Source organism: Rutilus rutilus, assembly GCF_951802725.1.
Source record: "Rutilus rutilus genome assembly, chromosome: 4".
In the NCBI taxonomy this organism is placed as follows: domain Eukaryota; kingdom Metazoa; phylum Chordata; class Actinopteri; order Cypriniformes; family Leuciscidae; genus Rutilus; species Rutilus rutilus.
The window spans coordinates 11,329,528-11,348,290 of record NC_140212.1 but is presented as its reverse complement, the minus strand read 5'-3'; the positions used below and the strand labels follow the sequence as shown (position 1 = coordinate 11,348,290).

The window sequence follows — 18,763 nt, the reverse complement described above, 5'->3', positions numbered from 1 at the left end:
CTAATCATCCCCGTTTACAGTATAGGCTACTGACTGGCTTCATCACTCCGTCTCCTCTATAAATGATCCTCGAACATGTTGAATGTGAGTAGTTGTGAAAATCCAGGCTCTGCATTTTTAACAGCTGTGAGATGTGACTTTCGCTTGTCCTTTGTGTGCTTTACATAATAGACAGAAGCTGCACAAATCACAATGAATGTCCCCTGCTGCATGAATCTGGTATTCAGACAATATTACAAAATGCATTGTTTTATCAGGTCAGAATAACCTAATGGATGAGGAAGGAATGGAACGTTACAATTCATTCTTTCTTGGAATGCTGGATCCATTGATAAAATTTTGCTTTAAAACGCTTTCAGTATATCAAGAGAAGTCAGTAAGGAACAGATGACTTTTTAGTAATTAGCAAGCAGCCAATTTTGTGTAATAATAGAAATGTATTCTTTAAATAGAATGTGTTATTACACACAACTATCGCAGAGGATCTTGATTAAGGCCTTTGGCACTGGGGTGTGTGGCCCAGTAACCTCTAATTCACAATGAAGGTTTAGTCTGCTTTGACTATGAATTACCCTGCCATTGCTCTATAGTGCCACCCCTCCCTCCCTCCCTCCCACACACACACACACACACACACACACACACACACACACACACACACACACACACACACACACACACACACACACACACACACACAGTAACTGAGTCAACACTTTAGTCTGGCTGTATATTTATATGTCTGTGGGATGTTCGCAACCCCACCCTGCATTTGAGAAATTCCACCACTTCCAAGATCAGTCCCGAGTGCACAGAGCCTAATGCCAAGCGCCCTGCTTCTCTCAGCATGAACTGAACATTCAGCATGAACAGTGCAGAGTTTTCAAGCCCCAAATATGATCATCCTTGTATGAGGGACCCCCAAGCTAAAATTTAAAGGACATCTATTTTATATATATACGCACACGTGGAAAAGGTAATAGCAATATGTCTTCCATATTATTTGGAAATTATTTAGTTTCTATTAAGCTTAACTTTATTACATTGGTTTTCTACTCAGTAATGTTAGATGTATTATTTAATTACTTATTATTATTATTATTAGCCAGTTTACTGTTTTTCTTTCAGATTTTACACGGACCCCCTTGCACCCCCCTCAGGGTCCCCGGACCCCAGTTTGAAAACTACTGACATAATGCATACTACATTTGATGTTATGATTCAATTCGATCAATGTTCATTTCAGTAGGCTTTTTGATAATAATGTAACCATTATATAACATAAAAACTAAGGGGAAAAAACTTTCCTTTTCTAGTTATAATTACCACCAATCCAAAAAAGAACAATGGCAATTTTAGAAATAAACTATTTTATTTTATTTCATTACTTTAGGAAGTTGCTTTTTAAGGCAACTTCTGTTATAATTTTTATATTTATATATATTTATAGAGTTTGTTCCTAAAAATAAATAAAAAACCACAAGCACACGCACGCCGCAGTGGGCGGGGTCACGTAATGACATCACATGACAGGCTTATCAAATTACTGTAGTTCATTCTCCGACTTCCGTGTTCTTTCACTACTGCCTTCAACCAACCGGCCGACGCAAGAGAACGAGAATGTCTCATCAAACCGGCATCCAAGGTAAAATCCATTACGATCTTTTATCGTCGATTCAAATAAGTCGGACGGAGTTTAAACATCGCTGTAATGCACGTTTCTTTATTTGGCGATTGTCTGTAAACAGAATAACCTGTTGTGGACGTTGCTGAGACTGATTTGCCTTATATAGTTTTATTGGGAGCTAGCAGTAAACAAACCAGAGACAGACAGTGAATCTGTGTCAAGTGTCCTCTGCCTTTTGCTGTTCTAATATGGGCATGCAAATAAACTCCGATTGGTCTTTCACTATCAGTGAGTGTGTAGTCGTACTGGAGTTGAGGATTGTGCACTCATAAGGAAGACAGCAGGTTTCAAAGGTCCAGCTGTAATAACCGTGTCACCTTTATCCAAAGCTGTTGCCAGGCATTATGCAATGGGCATCTGTTTAAGTTATATTGATTGAGCTTTTACTGCAGTGGCGTTGTGTTACCATGACAACACATTACTATGAATCAATGCAGTTATGCTAATGGTTTAATTAAAGATCACTTTGCATGATAATATTGTGATTTCTGCAAAGAATTTCAAAGAACATACTCCAGGAATGGACAACAGTCTCCTAAAACTGCCCCTAACAATGCCTCTTTAGACTTCTCGCTTTAGTTCATCAGCCAAATTTCAATTCCGTTATCCAGAGATGGTCAGCTTTGTTTCGGATCAGAATAAATGGATTCATTGTGTCCTGTTCTTTCTCGCCCTGTGCTTTCTCTTCTCAGCTACCGGGGAAGTGAAAGAAATCTTTGCAAAGGCTCGGAATGGAGAATATCGGCTCATCAAAGTAGTGATTGAAAATGGTGAGATAACAGTTTTACTTAATTTGACACATCAGATCAAATGCTCCTTTATTTATTTTATTAACCCTTTTCACTTGCATTATCAATTGGGCATGACAAAAACATTAAAAAAAACTTTCAATTTAGAACCTTACAAAGTTTGCTGAAAAATATAATTACATCATTATTCTTTTATTATCAGCAAACATTCTTTTACATTCACAAATCAAGACTAAAGGCCCATTCACACCAAGAACAATCACTATAAAGATAACTAGATTAGCGTGCTGAAGTTTTGTCGTCTCCTGCTTTAAATGCTCAAGCTCTTTAAAGTCGAGTGGATTCTGATTGGCTGTCAATGTTTTTATCATTCATCAACTAATCAACTTGTTTTGCATTTGACTGACCTAAATAGAAGATTTAAAAAGAAAAAAGGATGTGTGTCCATGCATGACCAAAGAATCATATCACACTTTCCTTTCCTCCATTGTAGAGAAGTTAGTTCTTGGCGGAAGTAAACGGGCTGCCAAGAAATGGGACCAGGAATGGGACAGCTATGTTCTTCCACTCCTGGAGGACGACATGCCCTCGTACCTTCTCTACAGGTTGGATTCCACCAACAACCAGGGTTACGAGTGGATCTTTCTGGCCTGGTCTCCGGATCACTCTCCAGTGAGTTTGTTTGCGTGATGTCGTCGTCTTTCAGCTCGTATGAGGCCAAAGGAAATCATGAGATGACATCACTCAGTGCTTTTTAATCCATCCACTCCATATATAGTATCTCTGGTTTAAAGCTCTTTAAAGAAATATCCCAGTTAAGCCTGTCCATATTAAAACAGGCCTGTTTTATAGTACTATGTGGGTATGATCATCAAGGATATTGTACCATTGTTATAACAAAAGAGTAAGAATGTGGATATCTATGGAGATCCACTAGTACTGTGATCGTTTACAGAGTGAAAATATCAGTTATGCTCATATAATGGAGTCTTTGCATTGAAGCAAAATATCACAGTACACACACACACACACACACACACATATATATATATATATATATACACATATATACACATATACATACATTCATACATTCATTTTGGTTTTATGGAAAGCATGGGCCATGGGGTGACCTGATATAGTGCTACAAATTTGCCATTCTAATTTTTTTCCCTCAATGTTAAACAGAGAGAGACTGAAATGGTCAGAGTCTCAATTGCACCCAAATAAGTCTTTCATGCTGATCGTGAGCAAGATAAAATTGCTCAAACTGCTCTTCTATTACAAACCAACTTTAAGGTTGACCTGGAAACAGAAATAATATTAATATAATATTATTAATTTGTTATTATTATAATTGTATTGAGTATTCTTATTGCATGTTGTCATTTATTATTATGATTTATTTATTTATTGTCTTCATGTATTGCTTTTTTATATTGTTGTTATATGGGTCATTGACGTGACGGGTCATTTTTTTGTCCAAAGGCCTTAATAATAATAAAAAAACAAATATATAACATCCAAAACACACACAGTGTGTACAACTTGATCTCTTTTACTGAATCCGAAAAGGTTTTAATTATATTTTACTACATATAAAGGTATTTTAAAGATTTTGAAGTGTCAAAAGGTCATTCGGTAAAACCGATATAGTAAATATTTAAATGGAATAATATTGTTTTTAATAACTAAAGGAACTACAATAATACAAATATAAAGCAGATAAGGCTCTTTTTTTCTTTTCTCCTTTCCCTGTGCAATGTTTTACTTGAATATGTTGGAGTGTTTAGAGTAGTCCAATAAATGATTACATTTATGAGATCAGTGATAATTTTATTTAATATTTCTTCTGTGGTACACACTATATACTATCTCAACATCAATGTCAAATCAGTTTTTATCTTTCAAATCAGTGGTTAAACCGAATGAGTTTTTTGGTGACAAATTTTTTCCATCTTGTAAAAAATGACAAAAGACAGTGTTAATTGATTGTACAAACCACAAAATCTTATTGTTAACACCTAGGTAAACTAAAAAATGGTTTCAAATATAGTTATATCTCCATTCTATTTTTTTTACACTTTTAAAAACCTTATTTGTCAATGACCCATATATGTTTCCTTGGTTTTTGATCATCCCTGTTAAAAGTTCTTGGTTACAGATGCATGTTGGCCTGTTAAAATACATTAATCTGATCCTAAAAAAAATCTGAAACCTATTTTGAAAACAAACGTTTTCTTTCAGGTCCGACAAAAGATGTTGTATGCTGCTACGAGGGCCACGCTGAAAAAAGAGTTTGGTGGTGGCCACATTAAAGAGGAGATTTTTGGCACAGTGAAGGTATGCCATATATCAGCTGCCATTTTATTCAAATTCACTCATGAACGAATCTCAGCCGTTGGTTTCCCCACTAACCCACTCTCTCTGGCCAGGATGATATCTCTCTGAACGGCTACAGGAAGTACCTCACCTCGCAGGCGGCGCCTCTACCTCTGACTGCAGCAGAGGAGGAACTGAGGCAAATCAAACTCAATGAGGTAATGCTGACATCAGTGTAAACACAGCGTGGGTGTACACCTTAGTCAGGCCCTGCTGAGGTTTTATTAAAATAATGTGAAAACCACATCATTCCAACCGTCCGCCTCAGGCCTTTTGTATCCAGTAACTTCATGACCTGAGGTAAAACACCGTTTCGTTACATTTTGCACAAAATCATCTCTGTTAACTGAGGCTGCTCTTTTAGAAGCCATTAGGCCAGAATGGTTTTAGTGCACTACACTGCATTGTGAACTTTTTTTTTTTTTTGTCAGATTGGTAGTTTGTTTGCTTAGCAATATGCATGTTGTAGATCTGATATATTTGTATATATCTTGTAATGTTTGTGCTGTTTTGATCTATTTACAACATCATGTCAAAGCCTAGTGTATTAACATGATTTGTGGAAAAGAGTCTGCTAAAAACATAAATGTAATATCTGACCTCAAACATACGCAGACTAAAAATAGAGAAGCTCAGTCCCATGCACTCTCTCTCATTTAAACCAGCTTCTGGAACCAATTGCTAAGGATGCTGCTGGCAGTGCATACAAACTCCCATAAACCATAAAAGGATATGCTCTGACTCTTAAACGTCTCATTGGCTGTTGCAAAATGACAGGCAGCTTAATGAACCAATCAAAAGGCTCACTGAACTCCCTTTGAGCAGCAGCTGTGGGAGGAAGATAATACTACACTAATCTACATGTATAAGAGGAGAGGAAAGCAGCTTTGTGATGTTTTATTTTTATTAAATTGTTGAAAGAGAGATTTTATTGAGTAGATGGGTGGATGAAACGCTGGTCCCAATCCTAGATGAAAGGAGGCAGAGAAGCAAAGCAGGAAGTTCATTCAGTGGGGGAAACACAGAATGTGGCGTGCAGTGTTGACATGTCCATTTTTATTGTGTATATAATATAAATATATTTATTATTATTATTATTAATTTTTTGTGACATTCAAAAGTTTGGGATCATGACGTTTTTATTTTTACTGTTTTTGAAAGAATTATCTTGCATACCACACCAAGGCTGCATTTATTTGATCAGAGAGTAAAAACGACAATATTACCATTTAAAATAAATGTTTTCTATTTGAATACATTTTAAAATGTTATTTTTATTTTTATTCTTTTGATGGCAAAGCTGAATTTTAAGCAACCATTACTCTAGTCTTCAGTGTCACATGATCCTTCAGAAATCATTCTAATAATTTCAAGTTTATTTATTTGTAATATATACAAATGTCAAAGACAATTTGTACATTGAAATGCATTTGGTTGAGGCTCAGGCATTCAACAGTAGTGCATATATATATACATATACCATTCAATACAATTTTGAGAAAGAAAAAAAAGTAAGTAGTTATTTACAGTAAAGTATATAAATATGCCAAACAAATTGTATGTTTACTTAGTATATTAAATAATAAAGTGTGTAGTATGTGCAGTGTTTTAAAGTGCAAAAAGCTCTTTGTAAAGGAAAGGTTTGTGTGTAAAGGTGTGCGGTGCAATAACCTGTAGTAGACAGTAGAAGAATAAACTACACCATGAATTGTAGAGCTCTGGTTCCTAACTAATCATTTAACAATCATTGTGACTGCTTTGGCTGTTACAGGCCAGTGCATACACATTGTTAAGGCTATATGTGTGTTTTCAGTTACAGACAGACGTCCATGTTGACACAAAGCAGCAGACTCTTCAGGGAGTGGCGTTCCCTATGCAGAGAGAAGCTATTCAGGCTCTGGAGCAGTTCAGGGAGAAAAGGATTAACTACGTTCAACTGGTACTTCAGGCCTTTTTTCCCCTCCACCACTCCCAGCAGCTCTGTACAATAGCATCTTATCTCTCTTTTTAACCCTTTGTTCTATATATTGCACTTAAAGAAATAACACCTGTGCATAATGGCCTGAACTTGTTGACAGACTGGTTGGGCTGACTCTTAGCCACACAACCCCCAACATGTGACAGAATTGAAATACATGTTGTTGAGTAACTATTCAATGATATTTATTGATCATGTCCATCCCATTAACAGGAAATAGATTTTCCTAAAGAATCCATCAAGTTGTCCAGCACGGCTCCTACGGATCTGAAAGATCTGCCTAAGAGGATCCCAAATGATGCGGCTAGATATCATTTTTTCCTCTACAAACACTCTCATGAAGGAGACTACCTCGAATCCACAGGTAATCAATTGTTTATAGATGAAAAAAATATGTATAAATACTTCATATAGAATGTGTGTGTATATATATATATATATATATATATATATATATATATACAGTGGGGGAAATAAGTATTGAACACGTCATCATTTTTCTCAGTAAATATATTTCCAAAGGTGCTATTGACATGAAATTTTCACCAGATGTTGGTAACAACCCAAGTAAGCCATACATACAAAGAAACAAACTTAAGTTCAGAAATTAAGTTATGTGTAATAATGTGAAATGACACAGGGAAAAAGTATTGAACACATGAAGAAAGGGAGGCACAAAAAGGCATGGAAAGCCAAGACAACTGTTGAAAACTTACAGTAATTAAAAAGCAATCCAGCCCCCTGTCAGTGGAAATTAATAACAATTGGTTCAGTCCCAAGTGATGGCCTACAAAAAGGTCTCATTGCCAAGGTGTCACACAAGACACATCTCAGGATGGGTAAAAGCAAAGAGCTGTCTCAAGACCTTCGCAACCTAATTGTTGCAAAACATAATGATGGCATTGGTTATAGGCGCCATTCTAAGCTTCTGAATGGTCCAGTGAGCACTTTTGGGGCCATAATACGGAAGTGGAAAGACAATCATTTCACCATAAATTTGCCTCGACCAGTGCTCCTCGCAAGATTTCTGATAGAGGAGTGAAAAGAATAATCAGAAGAGTTGTCCAAGAGCCAAGGATCACTTGTGGAGAGCTTCAAAACGACCTGCAGATAGCAGGTACTGTTGTCTCAAAGAAAACAGTAAGTAATGCACTCCACCGCCATGGCCTGTATGCACGCTCACCACGCAAGACTCCATTACTGAAGAAAAAAGCATGTTGAAGCTCATTTAAAGTTTGCTGCACAACATTTGGAAAAGCCAGTGAAATACTGGGAGAATATAGTGTGGTCACATGAGAGCAAAATTGAACTGTTTGGATGCCATAATACACACCATGTTTGGAGGAGAAATGGCAGTGCACATTACCCTAAAAACACCATACAACTTGGTGTTGGCTCTTGGACAACTCTTCTGATTATTCTTTTCACTCCTCTATCAGAAATCTTGCGAGGAGCACTGGTCGAGGCAAATTTATGGTGAAATTATTGTCTTTCCACTTCCGTATTATGGCCCCAACAGTGCTCACTGGAACATTCAGAAGCTTAGAATGGCGCCTATAACCAATGCCATCATTATGTTTTGCAACAATTAGGTTGCGAAGGTCTGGAGACAGCTCTTTGCTTTTACCCATCATGAGATGTGTCTTGTGTGACACCTTGGCAATGAGACCTTTTTGTAAGCCATCATTTGGGACTGAACCAGCTGTTATTAATTTCCACTGACAGGGGGCTGGATTGCTTTTTAATTACTGTAAGTTTTCAGCAGTTGTCTTGGCTTTCCATGCTTTTTTGCGCCTCACTTTCTTCATGTGTTCAATACTTTTTCCCTGTGTCATTTCACATTATTACACATAACTTAATTTGTGAACTTATTTTTGTTTGTTTCTTTGTATGTATGGCTTACTTGGGTTGTTACCAACATCTGGTAAAAATTTCATGTCAATAGCACCTTTGGAAATATATTTACTGAGAAAAATGATGACGTGTTCAATACTTATTTCCCCCGCTGTATATATATATATATAAAAAAAAAATGTATTTGTCTCTTATGCTTAGTGAGGCTTCATTTATTTGATCAAAAATACAGTAAAAACTAATATTGTTATAATTTAAAATGTTTTCTATTTTAGTATATTTTGAAATGTAATTTATTCCTGAGAAGGTAAAGCTCTTCTGAATTTTGTCATAAAGGATTGTCTCAAAGCTTTGTTTCTTACAAATATCATTTTCTTAACAAAATTCCTTATATAATTGTTACATTTTTCTGTTAAAATGCATCCTTGATGCAAAATACATTTCTGTGAAAATTAACACTGCATAAGATATCGAGATTTGTTTTTAGAGAATGTATCATTGATATGGATGCATTTTGTCTTTCTGCACTTTCTTCCCCTTATTGTCAAGTGTGAACAAGTTAAAAACAAGTAAAAAAAAAAGAAAGAAAGTGTTTTAATGCTTTTTTGTGTGTGTTTGTGTTTCTAGTGTTCATGTACTCTATGCCTGGTTATAAATGCAGCATCAAAGAGAGAATGCTGTATTCAAGCTGCAAAAACCCTCTCGTAGACACAGTGGAGAAAAACTTGGGCATTGAAATTGCAAAAAAGGTATTATATGCTCGCCTAATATTAAGTACATTACAGGATAAATTCCTGGAAGCGTGAATATGCTATCAGAATCAGACTATTTACAATAATGTTAATGTTATAGTTTCTCATTTAATTCTTCATCCTTTCAGCTGGAAATTGAAAACGGCGATGAACTAACCAGTGATTTCCTGTACGAAGAGGTCCATCCCAAGCAGCATGCGCACAAGCAAGCTTTTGCCAAACCCAAGGGGCCAACCGGGAAGAGGGGGGTCCGTCGAATCACGCGGCCGCCGGGGGACGGTGGCGATGACGATTAAACCTCTTCCTATTCCGAGATTGACAGTGGTACATTCCACTTAGTCTAATGAATCCCCGTCCTGAAACAAATTTCCATTTTTTTCCATTGACTCATCTAGACCACAGCCCTATAGACTGATCTATGCACAAAGTAAAACACTAAGCCTGTGAAATTACATTTTGTAGCTTGCAATATGATACGCTATGTCGAAGAACACAGATTGAGGTACACGAGAATGTATTTTACGAAGCTTCACTTGCATTTAAGGATGCCGTCTGTGATGTTCCTGGTGATAGTTTTAACACTATTATGCTGTTTACTTGCATATTAGCCAAGATTATGATGTAGAGTGCAATACTGTTGAAATAGATACTCCATTTAGTGCTTGTTTTCCAGAAATAGATATTGATTTTTGAGGAAAACCCTTTTTGAAGAACATTTTAAAGAAAAAAACGTTAAGAGATGGTTTCCCATAAACGGATTTCTAATCTAGTCCAGGTATATATTGCACGCCAATGGTAGCTTTCCAGTTAAAATAATTTTTTAACTGAGGAGTAGCGTTAATATTTGTCCAGGAAATTGGCTTTGGAGATTAGGCAAGATTTATGTTTGGAAAACAAGCCCAGAAAATTAAACAGTCCACAGCCGTGAATCTTGCTCCATGTGGTTGTCTGATCAGGAAGGTCAGAAGTTCAGATCCGTTGAATGAGGCCATAAGCATTATTTATTAACTTTCTGACTGATTAGGTTGTAAAATTTCTTAAAGAGCGACCAAATAAATCACTTGACAAGCTCATCAGTATTCTGACAGCCACTGAACCTTGTAGCGAGAAGGTAGGGATGATTTCAATGAAGGATTTGCCAAGAATAATGTGCTGAAAATGTTCCAATACCTTTTTAAATATGTATTAATTCTTAAAAATTGGTCTTGTGCTTTTTTTCCTTTTTTTTTTAAACGTAGGATTGTTTAATTATAGAGATATGATTATAGTAGAATCAGTCATAACACAAATCTGAAAAAGCTATTAGCTATTTTTCTTCTAGTGAAGACTAAACCTGCAGAGATACTATTTTTCTAAGCCTGTACAGCTGTTTGTCCAGATGGTGTCGTTGTCTAACATCTTGAACTGAGTGTCCATGGTTTCAGGGGTTTATGGCCATCCTGTCTGTCTGAACGAATGTTTACGTGTCAACTAATGGTCAACTTCCATTTCATGCCATTTGCAACCACACTAATGTATACAGTGCATGGATTTCAGTTCGCTTGAGATGCTGTTGAAACCACTCATAAGGGAAGGGACTGTAAGTTCCATAACCTCTGGGACGATCCATCGGCTGATTAACAACAGGCAAACCACTATTAACATTTCTCATGTGTAAGGGTATTATGAAGTTTGGAACCGAATCATTGTAGAGTCTTAAATGTCTTTTTCTATGCATTGTATAAGAAAGAAGAGAGAGAAAAATAAAAAAGATTTGAAGATATACATTTGGAGTCATCTATCTATCTATCTATCTATCTATCTATCTATCTATCTATCTATCTATCTATCTATCTATCTATCTATCTATCTATCTATCTATATTTCATGATATCGCATGAATAGTGCATGTTTATTTTGTTTCAATTTAATTTTAGTTTAATACATGCTATTTAATGTCTGGTTATTATTATGATTTAATGTGACAACATCCTTCACAAATTTTGTAATCAGTACATTAGATAGCAAAAGGAAGTGATTTATAAAAGAAAGTGTTTAATAGATAAAAAATATATTATATATATATATATATACACACAAGTAAAATATATTATAAATATATATATTCGTCATTTAAAGGGATAGTTCACCCAGAAAATGACAACTCTGTCATCATTTACTCACTTTCCATGAATTTCTTTCTTCTGTTGAACACAAAAGAAGATAGTTTTAATAATATGGGTAACCAAACAGTTGATGGGCCCTAGACTTCTGTAGAATGTCTTAAATGACTTTTTCTATGCATTGTATAAGAGAGAGAAAAATAAAAAAGATTTGAAGATATACATTTGGAGTTATCTATCTATCTATCTATCTATCTATCTATCTATCTATCTATCTATCTATCTATCTATCTATCTATCTATCATGATATCGCATGAATAACTTAGTGCATGTTTATTTTGTTTCAATTTAATTTTAGTTTAATACATGCAATGGAAGACAATTGGGGCTGTTAGGTTATGTTAGGTTACTGACATTCTTCAAATATCTTCTTTTGTGTTCCGCAGAAGAAAGAAATTCATACAGGTTTCGAAGGTGAGTGATCTATCCCTCTAAGATGCTTGCAATTTTGCTTCTGTGCCTTTAAGAGCGGTACCACGTGCTGCGGAAGTAATCAACGGTGACAACAACAGCACGCGGGTGAGTGGATGTATTTTCGCATGTATTTTTTATTCTTTTATGACGTAACAGTTTTTAACGCAGTGATACGACCTTTTCTTATGTAATAATTGTAATGTTAACAAAATTAAATCCCCTTTCCATTTCATTATATCTTTACATAAAATGTTTATACAAGTTAATACATCTCTAACATGATAATAAAATGATTTGGTGAATTAATCGCTAAGTGTGCTTTTGTTTAGGACTCAAAAATGGAGAGGGACACTCTCTCCTGTTTTATATCAGACCATGAAGGTTTCTATGGGACTATTAAAAACTCACCCCAAGACTTTGTGGTTATTGAGATTAACACACATGGACTACTTGTTAACAGTCCTAATGTTCAGGAAGAACACACAGAACGACCTCAACAAAGTCAAGCTAATAAAAGGGGTGATACATTAAAACCATCTAATCCAGATGACACTGACATTTTAAATCAGGATTGCTTTGATCTGAATCTAATCCTGGGTCCAGCTATGAACGAAGAGTTGGAACATTTCACTAACAAAATGAGAGCAAATCCAAATGAAAAGGTGGAACTGTCTTTGGGAACGTATCCTGATAAGCACCTGAGAGCTGTTGTTCACAGAGCAGTACGATACAACTTCCCCTTCCTTCAGACTTTAACCAACCAATCAGAGATCCGGGTCAGAGAGGACCCAGACTTCAAGGAGCTCGCCACTTTAGCCTCTGAAGGAGAAGCTGAGGAGTTCTTCAGGTTCATCGATGCCAAAGTACCCGGCTCCGTGTTCACCTTCCTGCCCGATGATAGCAAGGAGCACCGAACTTCAGTTCATCATTTTGTTAGCAGACGGTTTGGAAAGCTTGTGGAAACCAAGAGCTTCACCGACCAGCAGAAGACTTCCATTACAGTGAGACTAAGGGAGAGAAGTAAACAACCCAAGAAGAGAACAACATCAGACTGTCAAGAGGAGGAGGTGACATTATACACAGGTGAGTGGAGAAGACACATTACTTGTCATCATTTATTACTGATCCTCTATGGAAATCAGCCTTAAATGCAAGTCTTCATTTCCCCTCAGCTTTCACGCTGCGGAAGGAGAACCTGGAGACCTTGGAGGCCATCAGCTACATGGCTGCAGTACTTGGAGTGCTTCCGTCCGATTTTACCTACGCAGGAATCAAAGACAAGCGAGCCATTACCTACCAGGCCATGGTGGTGAAAAAGATCTCTCCAGAGCGGTAAACAGCCCATTGGTCAATTAGCCCAGTCTTTTCCCATTGGTTTTTCCATTTTCTTGAACATAATTCAAAATTGAGTTAGTGGAAATGTCTTGACCATGTTCTGAACCCCAGAGGTTTTCAAACTGAGGTCTGGGGATACCCAGGCTAGGGTATCTGCCGAAAATTTGAAAGAATACAACATTTTTGGGCTGATATTAACTTTAGATATTAATGAAACATGTAACAGTGATTTAAATATTCACATGTAACAGTGATTTTTAATTTGTTACCATTACACTATTTTGCTTTCTAAAGCAATTTATTCAAATTAATTTTCTGAAATAAAAAATTTCCGTAATAAAATTAAATATTGTAAAATAAACTGCATTTTATAAGAAAAAGGTCAGAGAAAATTTAAAAGATTTGAAGATACCTTTAACTTCGTAAATTTTGGGGGGGTTCTGTAATTATCACAATGACCTTGCTTTTAATTGGAAATATGTTGTTTTATATATATATATATCCCTCAGATATATTGTATATTTTGTTTTACTTCACTAACAGTATAAAAAACATTTATGTTTAAATGAATAAAACTGAAATAATTGTTTACATTTTTATAATTTCAACAAAAAAAATTATCACATAGTTTATAAAAAATTTGATATAAAAATTTACATTTCCTTGTCATCAAAAAGTTTGAAAAGCCCTGTTTTACTTCACTCCATTTGTAGATAAATATAAAAAAATCTATTGGCAGGTTGCTGGACCAAGTCTCAGAGTTTGAGCGGAGAGGAATGCAGATCTCTCATGTCCGTCCTGTGTCTGAACCCCTTAAGCTTGGCAGACTCCAGGGAAATCACTTTGATCTTGTCATAAGAGACCTGAAGCCTCATGGGAAACATGGACTTGCAGAGCTGCATCAGCTTGTGAAAGAGGCAGTGGAAAATGTGAAGGTAATTATGTGCATGTTCACCAGCATTTAATGAATCATTAAAATGGACAAACACAACGGTTAAAAAAATTATTTTGTTTGTTTACAGAACAGAGGCTTTGTGAATAATTACGGTCCCCAGAGGTTTGGAAGTGGATCGTGTGTCCAAGCAGACCAAATAGGACTTGCGCTCTTGAAGGAGAAAATAGTACCACTTCATGCCATTTATTTCCATTTAATGTCTATATTTGGTACACCGTCTTTTGTTTGAAAGCACTGAAACAGTTTGTGTTTTGAGCAGGAGGCGTCTGTTAAGCTGTTCTTCACCCCAGAGGATGGTGATGACCTCCAGAACAAGGCGAAACGTCATTTTCTTCTCACAGGTCTGTGCTGGGATTTCTCTGACAGCTGAAGTTTGTGATAGTTCACCCACAAATTTAAATTCGGTCATTATTTGCTGATCCATCGTTTCGTTCCAAACCCTTTCTTTCTATAGATAAATATTGCTTTATAGATTTCAGTTCCAACTAGCCGTTTCCTTACATCTCTTTCTTCAGGGAATGCCAAGGAGAGCTTGGCACTCATGCCAGCTTACAAAGCAAGAGAGCGGCTTATGCTCCGTGCGCTCCACCGGTACGGCAGCGGGCAGGAGGGTTGCATACGCGGCTGGCTCAGTTTACCCCACAGCATGAGGGTCTTCTACCTCCACTCTTACTGTAGCAGAGTGTGGAACGAAGCAGCCAAATACCGGCTCCAAAAACTGGGCTTAAAGACTGTCCATGGAGATCTGGTTTGGGCTAGATGTGAACCGGGACTCAAAAGCACCACAGAGGAACTGAACGCTCCACGGGTTAGAAAATATGTATATATAATATATATACTAGTTCTTTAATCATAAATGTAATTTTTTTTTACATAATTTCTCTCTCTCTCTTGAGAGATTTATATATTATATATATGTATATGTATTATTATTTTATTTGTGGTCATATCAACAACATAGGTCCATGTTGTGACCTCCGAGGAGGAAAAGGATGACGTTTTCTCATTAGACCAGGTACTATGTTCAAATGTCTCTTTATCTCTTGCTGTCTTCTAACCCTTACCCGTCAGTTTCTTATGTTTCTGCTGGTTTTCTTCAAGGTGATTCTTCCGATGCCAGGAAATAGTGTCAAGTACCCAGAAAACCTGCTGGGCCAATGGTATCAGGACAGATTGTCTCAGGATGGCTTGGGGTCATGCCGTTTTAGAGTGACTCCTCTTAAACTCAACGTCCCGGGGTGTTATCGCCCCCTGCTCGCAAAGCCCCAGAACATCGCATACAGCTTGCGGACTGCGGAGGAGCCGAGTCTGTCACTAACCTTTGACCTGGATGCGTCCTGCTACGCTACTGTGTGTCTCGGAGAGATTATGAAGCGTAATCTTTCATAGTTCGTTCAATAAGGGTTATTAAAAGATGTTTACAGTCTTAATAATGTGGATCTTTGGTAACGTCAAATATGAGGGGCTGTTGAGAAAGCATTTGTGCTCTCAGAGGGATTAACCACTTACAAGAAAAGAAGAGGAACATCTGGATAACAAACCATTCCATAACTATGGTGTCTGGAAGTCCAGGAATTAACAGAAAACATTTGCCTTTCATTAAAACCAACAGAAAAACATCGATTCAAAGTATTCCTGTGGTCTGTATCATGTGCCTTAGGGATTTTAAAGTATGTACTGCGCCAATGCCATCGATGAGGAGGCTCAGAGTCATCTATCTGGAACTCTGGATGGATCTTGAAGTTTACATGCAAAGATTTAATAAAAATCTTATTGACAGTTCTCGTTATTTTTTGCTCATGCTTTCAGTACTGGAATATTTCGGCATTTAAACAAATGAGTGACATCTGACATGCTTAAGTTGACATACTTGTTGATAAACGAATCAGAATATTTTCTCGCATCAAAAACGACACACATACTTTAACATTTTCATACTGGCAAAAGTCTCTCACATTGACAAACAGCTGATCATCAGCTCCCTCTTGTGGTCAATAAGTTGTAAAAGTAAATGAAACTACAAACCCGAGGTGGCGAATCGAAAGGACTAACATTTAAATTTCATGTTTTACAACAAATCTATGATCTTGCCAGGGTCTCGACCAACAGAGCAACATGGATCTAGTAGTTTCGTTCAATGAACCAGATCAGGGGCCTGTACCATGAAGGTAGCTGAACAAACTCGGGGTTACAGGATTGGTTTTGAGTTGACAAATCCAAACCGATGCGATCAGCATCATGTACCACAAAGCTCTCAAGAAAAACCCATCCAAAACATCCTTCAACAGATTCAGTGACTCACGCGATAAAGCATTACCTTTTAATAAAGTAGTCCTGAGTTTGAATCCTACTATTGCTGACAGTACATTGTTGTTTTAACTAAAGCTGTAACTAAAATGAAAAACAACCAAGCTTAACCAACTCAAACATCACAAAGTCTGAAGCTCTTGGTTCAAATTTCACAATTGTTAAACGTTGAGTCTAGTGTTCAAATCTCACTTTTGCTCATGTTAAACTGTATATCCAACAAAAGTCTCTAAACACCAAATTGCATTGTGAAGGCCATGATGGTGCAGTGGTTAAACACATGTCACCTGCAGAAAAAGTGGCAATAGAAATATGGGTTCAAACCTCTCATTTGAATGTTTTGTTCGATCATATAACAGAAAGCTCTCCATAAAATCCCTCAAAAACATTTCTCCCCTTGAGAGACTCGGTGGCTCGAGAAATAAATTGTTGCATTTTAATCTTAGATACCTGAGTTCAAATCCCACTATTACCTACGTTAAATTGTATATTAAATAAAGTGCACCAAACACAGATCAAAGCCACGATGGTGCAGTGGTTAAACACGCGTTACTTTCAAATAAAGAGGCATTGGTTCAAAACTTGCAACCGATTACCTTTTTCCATCATATATCACAAAGCTCTCAATAAAACCAGTCCAAACACACCATCAACTCACAGGTTTCAGTGGCTCAAGATACAAAGTGTTGTGTTGTGATCCTGGAGTCCTGAGTTCAAATCCTGCTATTGCTTATGTTAAAGACCATGTATTGCATTATATCCAATAAAGCGGCTCAAACGGCAGCACTCAGCGTGAAAGCCATGGTGGTGTAGTGGCTAAACACACGTTACTGGAAGACAAGGTTGTGGCAGAGTCATGGGTTCAAATCTCAGCTCAGGGTGTTAGATGTGTCATTTAACTGGTTTATTGTAAAATCCCAGCTCACATAACAGGTGAATAGTCAAATATAAGTTCCTTCACATGTTCAGACAAGAGATCTGTGGCTCACAGGTAAGAGCGCTGCCTCACGGTTTCAGAGGTTGCTGGTTCGAGTCCAGCCAGATCTCCGCGATATGAATGAATGCTGTGGTGTGAGTGAGAAGGTGTGGGGGATCATGGTGTCCCCCCCTGAGCTCCCGCACGATGTCCAGCAGGGGTTATGCTTTTGACTGGAAAAAATGAAAATGGCTATTAAAAAAAAATCCAACCACCGTCCCTTCCCCACCTACTTAGGTTACCATCATTTGCTTTTCAAAGGACTGGCCCTTCAAAAAGAAAATTATGATAACCTGCACATTTACACACCAACATGTAAGAAGCATTACCTGTGCCTGAGCTGATGTCCGTCATACAGTGATTGTCTGTCCAAACGTCCCAGAGCTCTGCTTCTGTTGACTGGATGTAACGGTCCAAACACATTCCTTCTGTAAGGAAAGACATCAATAAAAATAGACATTACTCCATTTTCTACATTTAAAAAATGAGAATGTGAAACTTAGTCTCAAGACTAGTTAATAGATGTAAGTGGAATACGTTGAAAGCCTAAATCTGTACAGTGTGAAATATATATTACAGAGTATATAGTATACTTCAGTAATGCTGTATCTATAATAATCTTTGGGTTCAATTAAAATTAAGATGAGACTTTCCTTCACAATAAACTAGAGGAATCCTAAAAGGCAGTTTTCCTGCACATGGTTTTAGCCTGTCTTGGACTGTATTTTTGCTGCTTTTCATTAGAAGCAAAACACTTCATCTCTACAAAACCATGAAGCAGCAGCAACATCAGAGCTTCACACACTAACTGACTCTATCAACAAGCATCAATCCAGTAGATTATTACCTACAGTAACACTACAACAACAACACAGACAAAAAACACGATTTCCTATTATTCCACTTTATAATATAAATACCAGATGGCGATTCATTCAAAGATTATAAATGTAACGCAACAACAACCTATTCATTTGTTCTTCTGAAGGTCTGACAGGGAGTTCAGCAACAGAGCAGAATGTAAACAAAGTCTAAATTACCAGACAGAGGAGCAGAATTCAGAATCAATACACACCTAAATAATGACCTAAATACAATAAATAAGGGTTGCTAGATGTGTGCTAATGATGTTACAAGAGAAAAACAATGTAAGTCAAGTGAAGGAGACTTACAGGCTCAGTCGTGTGGCATCCTTGATTCCTGCTCTTTAT

General features: G+C 37.0%; 2 protein-coding genes across 2 annotated transcripts; both read left to right on the top strand.

The window, feature by feature from the left end:
- Positions 1-1,530: 1,530 nt before the first annotated feature.
- On the top strand, positions 1,531-11,165 carry twf1b (twinfilin actin-binding protein 1b). Its single transcript, XM_084406974.1, has 9 exons — positions 1,531-1,645; positions 2,380-2,457; positions 2,930-3,108; positions 4,684-4,779; positions 4,872-4,976; positions 6,632-6,757; positions 7,010-7,160; positions 9,278-9,399; positions 9,531-11,165. Exons 1-9 carry the CDS (start codon positions 1,621-1,623, stop codon positions 9,696-9,698), a joined length of 1,050 nt encoding a protein of 349 aa, XP_084263100.1. The 5' UTR covers positions 1,531-1,620; the 3' UTR covers positions 9,699-11,165.
- An 879-nt stretch (positions 11,166-12,044) lies between these two features.
- pus7l (pseudouridine synthase 7 like) lies at positions 12,045-16,048 on the top strand. Its single transcript, XM_084406976.1, has 9 exons — positions 12,045-12,084; positions 12,309-13,062; positions 13,152-13,311; positions 14,054-14,249; positions 14,337-14,435; positions 14,529-14,610; positions 14,785-15,077; positions 15,231-15,284; positions 15,371-16,048. The coding sequence occupies exons 2-9, from the start codon at positions 12,318-12,320 to the stop codon at positions 15,656-15,658; spliced, it is 1,917 nt and encodes a 638-aa protein (XP_084263102.1). The 5' UTR covers positions 12,045-12,084; positions 12,309-12,317; the 3' UTR covers positions 15,659-16,048.
- Positions 16,049-18,763: the final 2,715 nt, after the last annotated feature.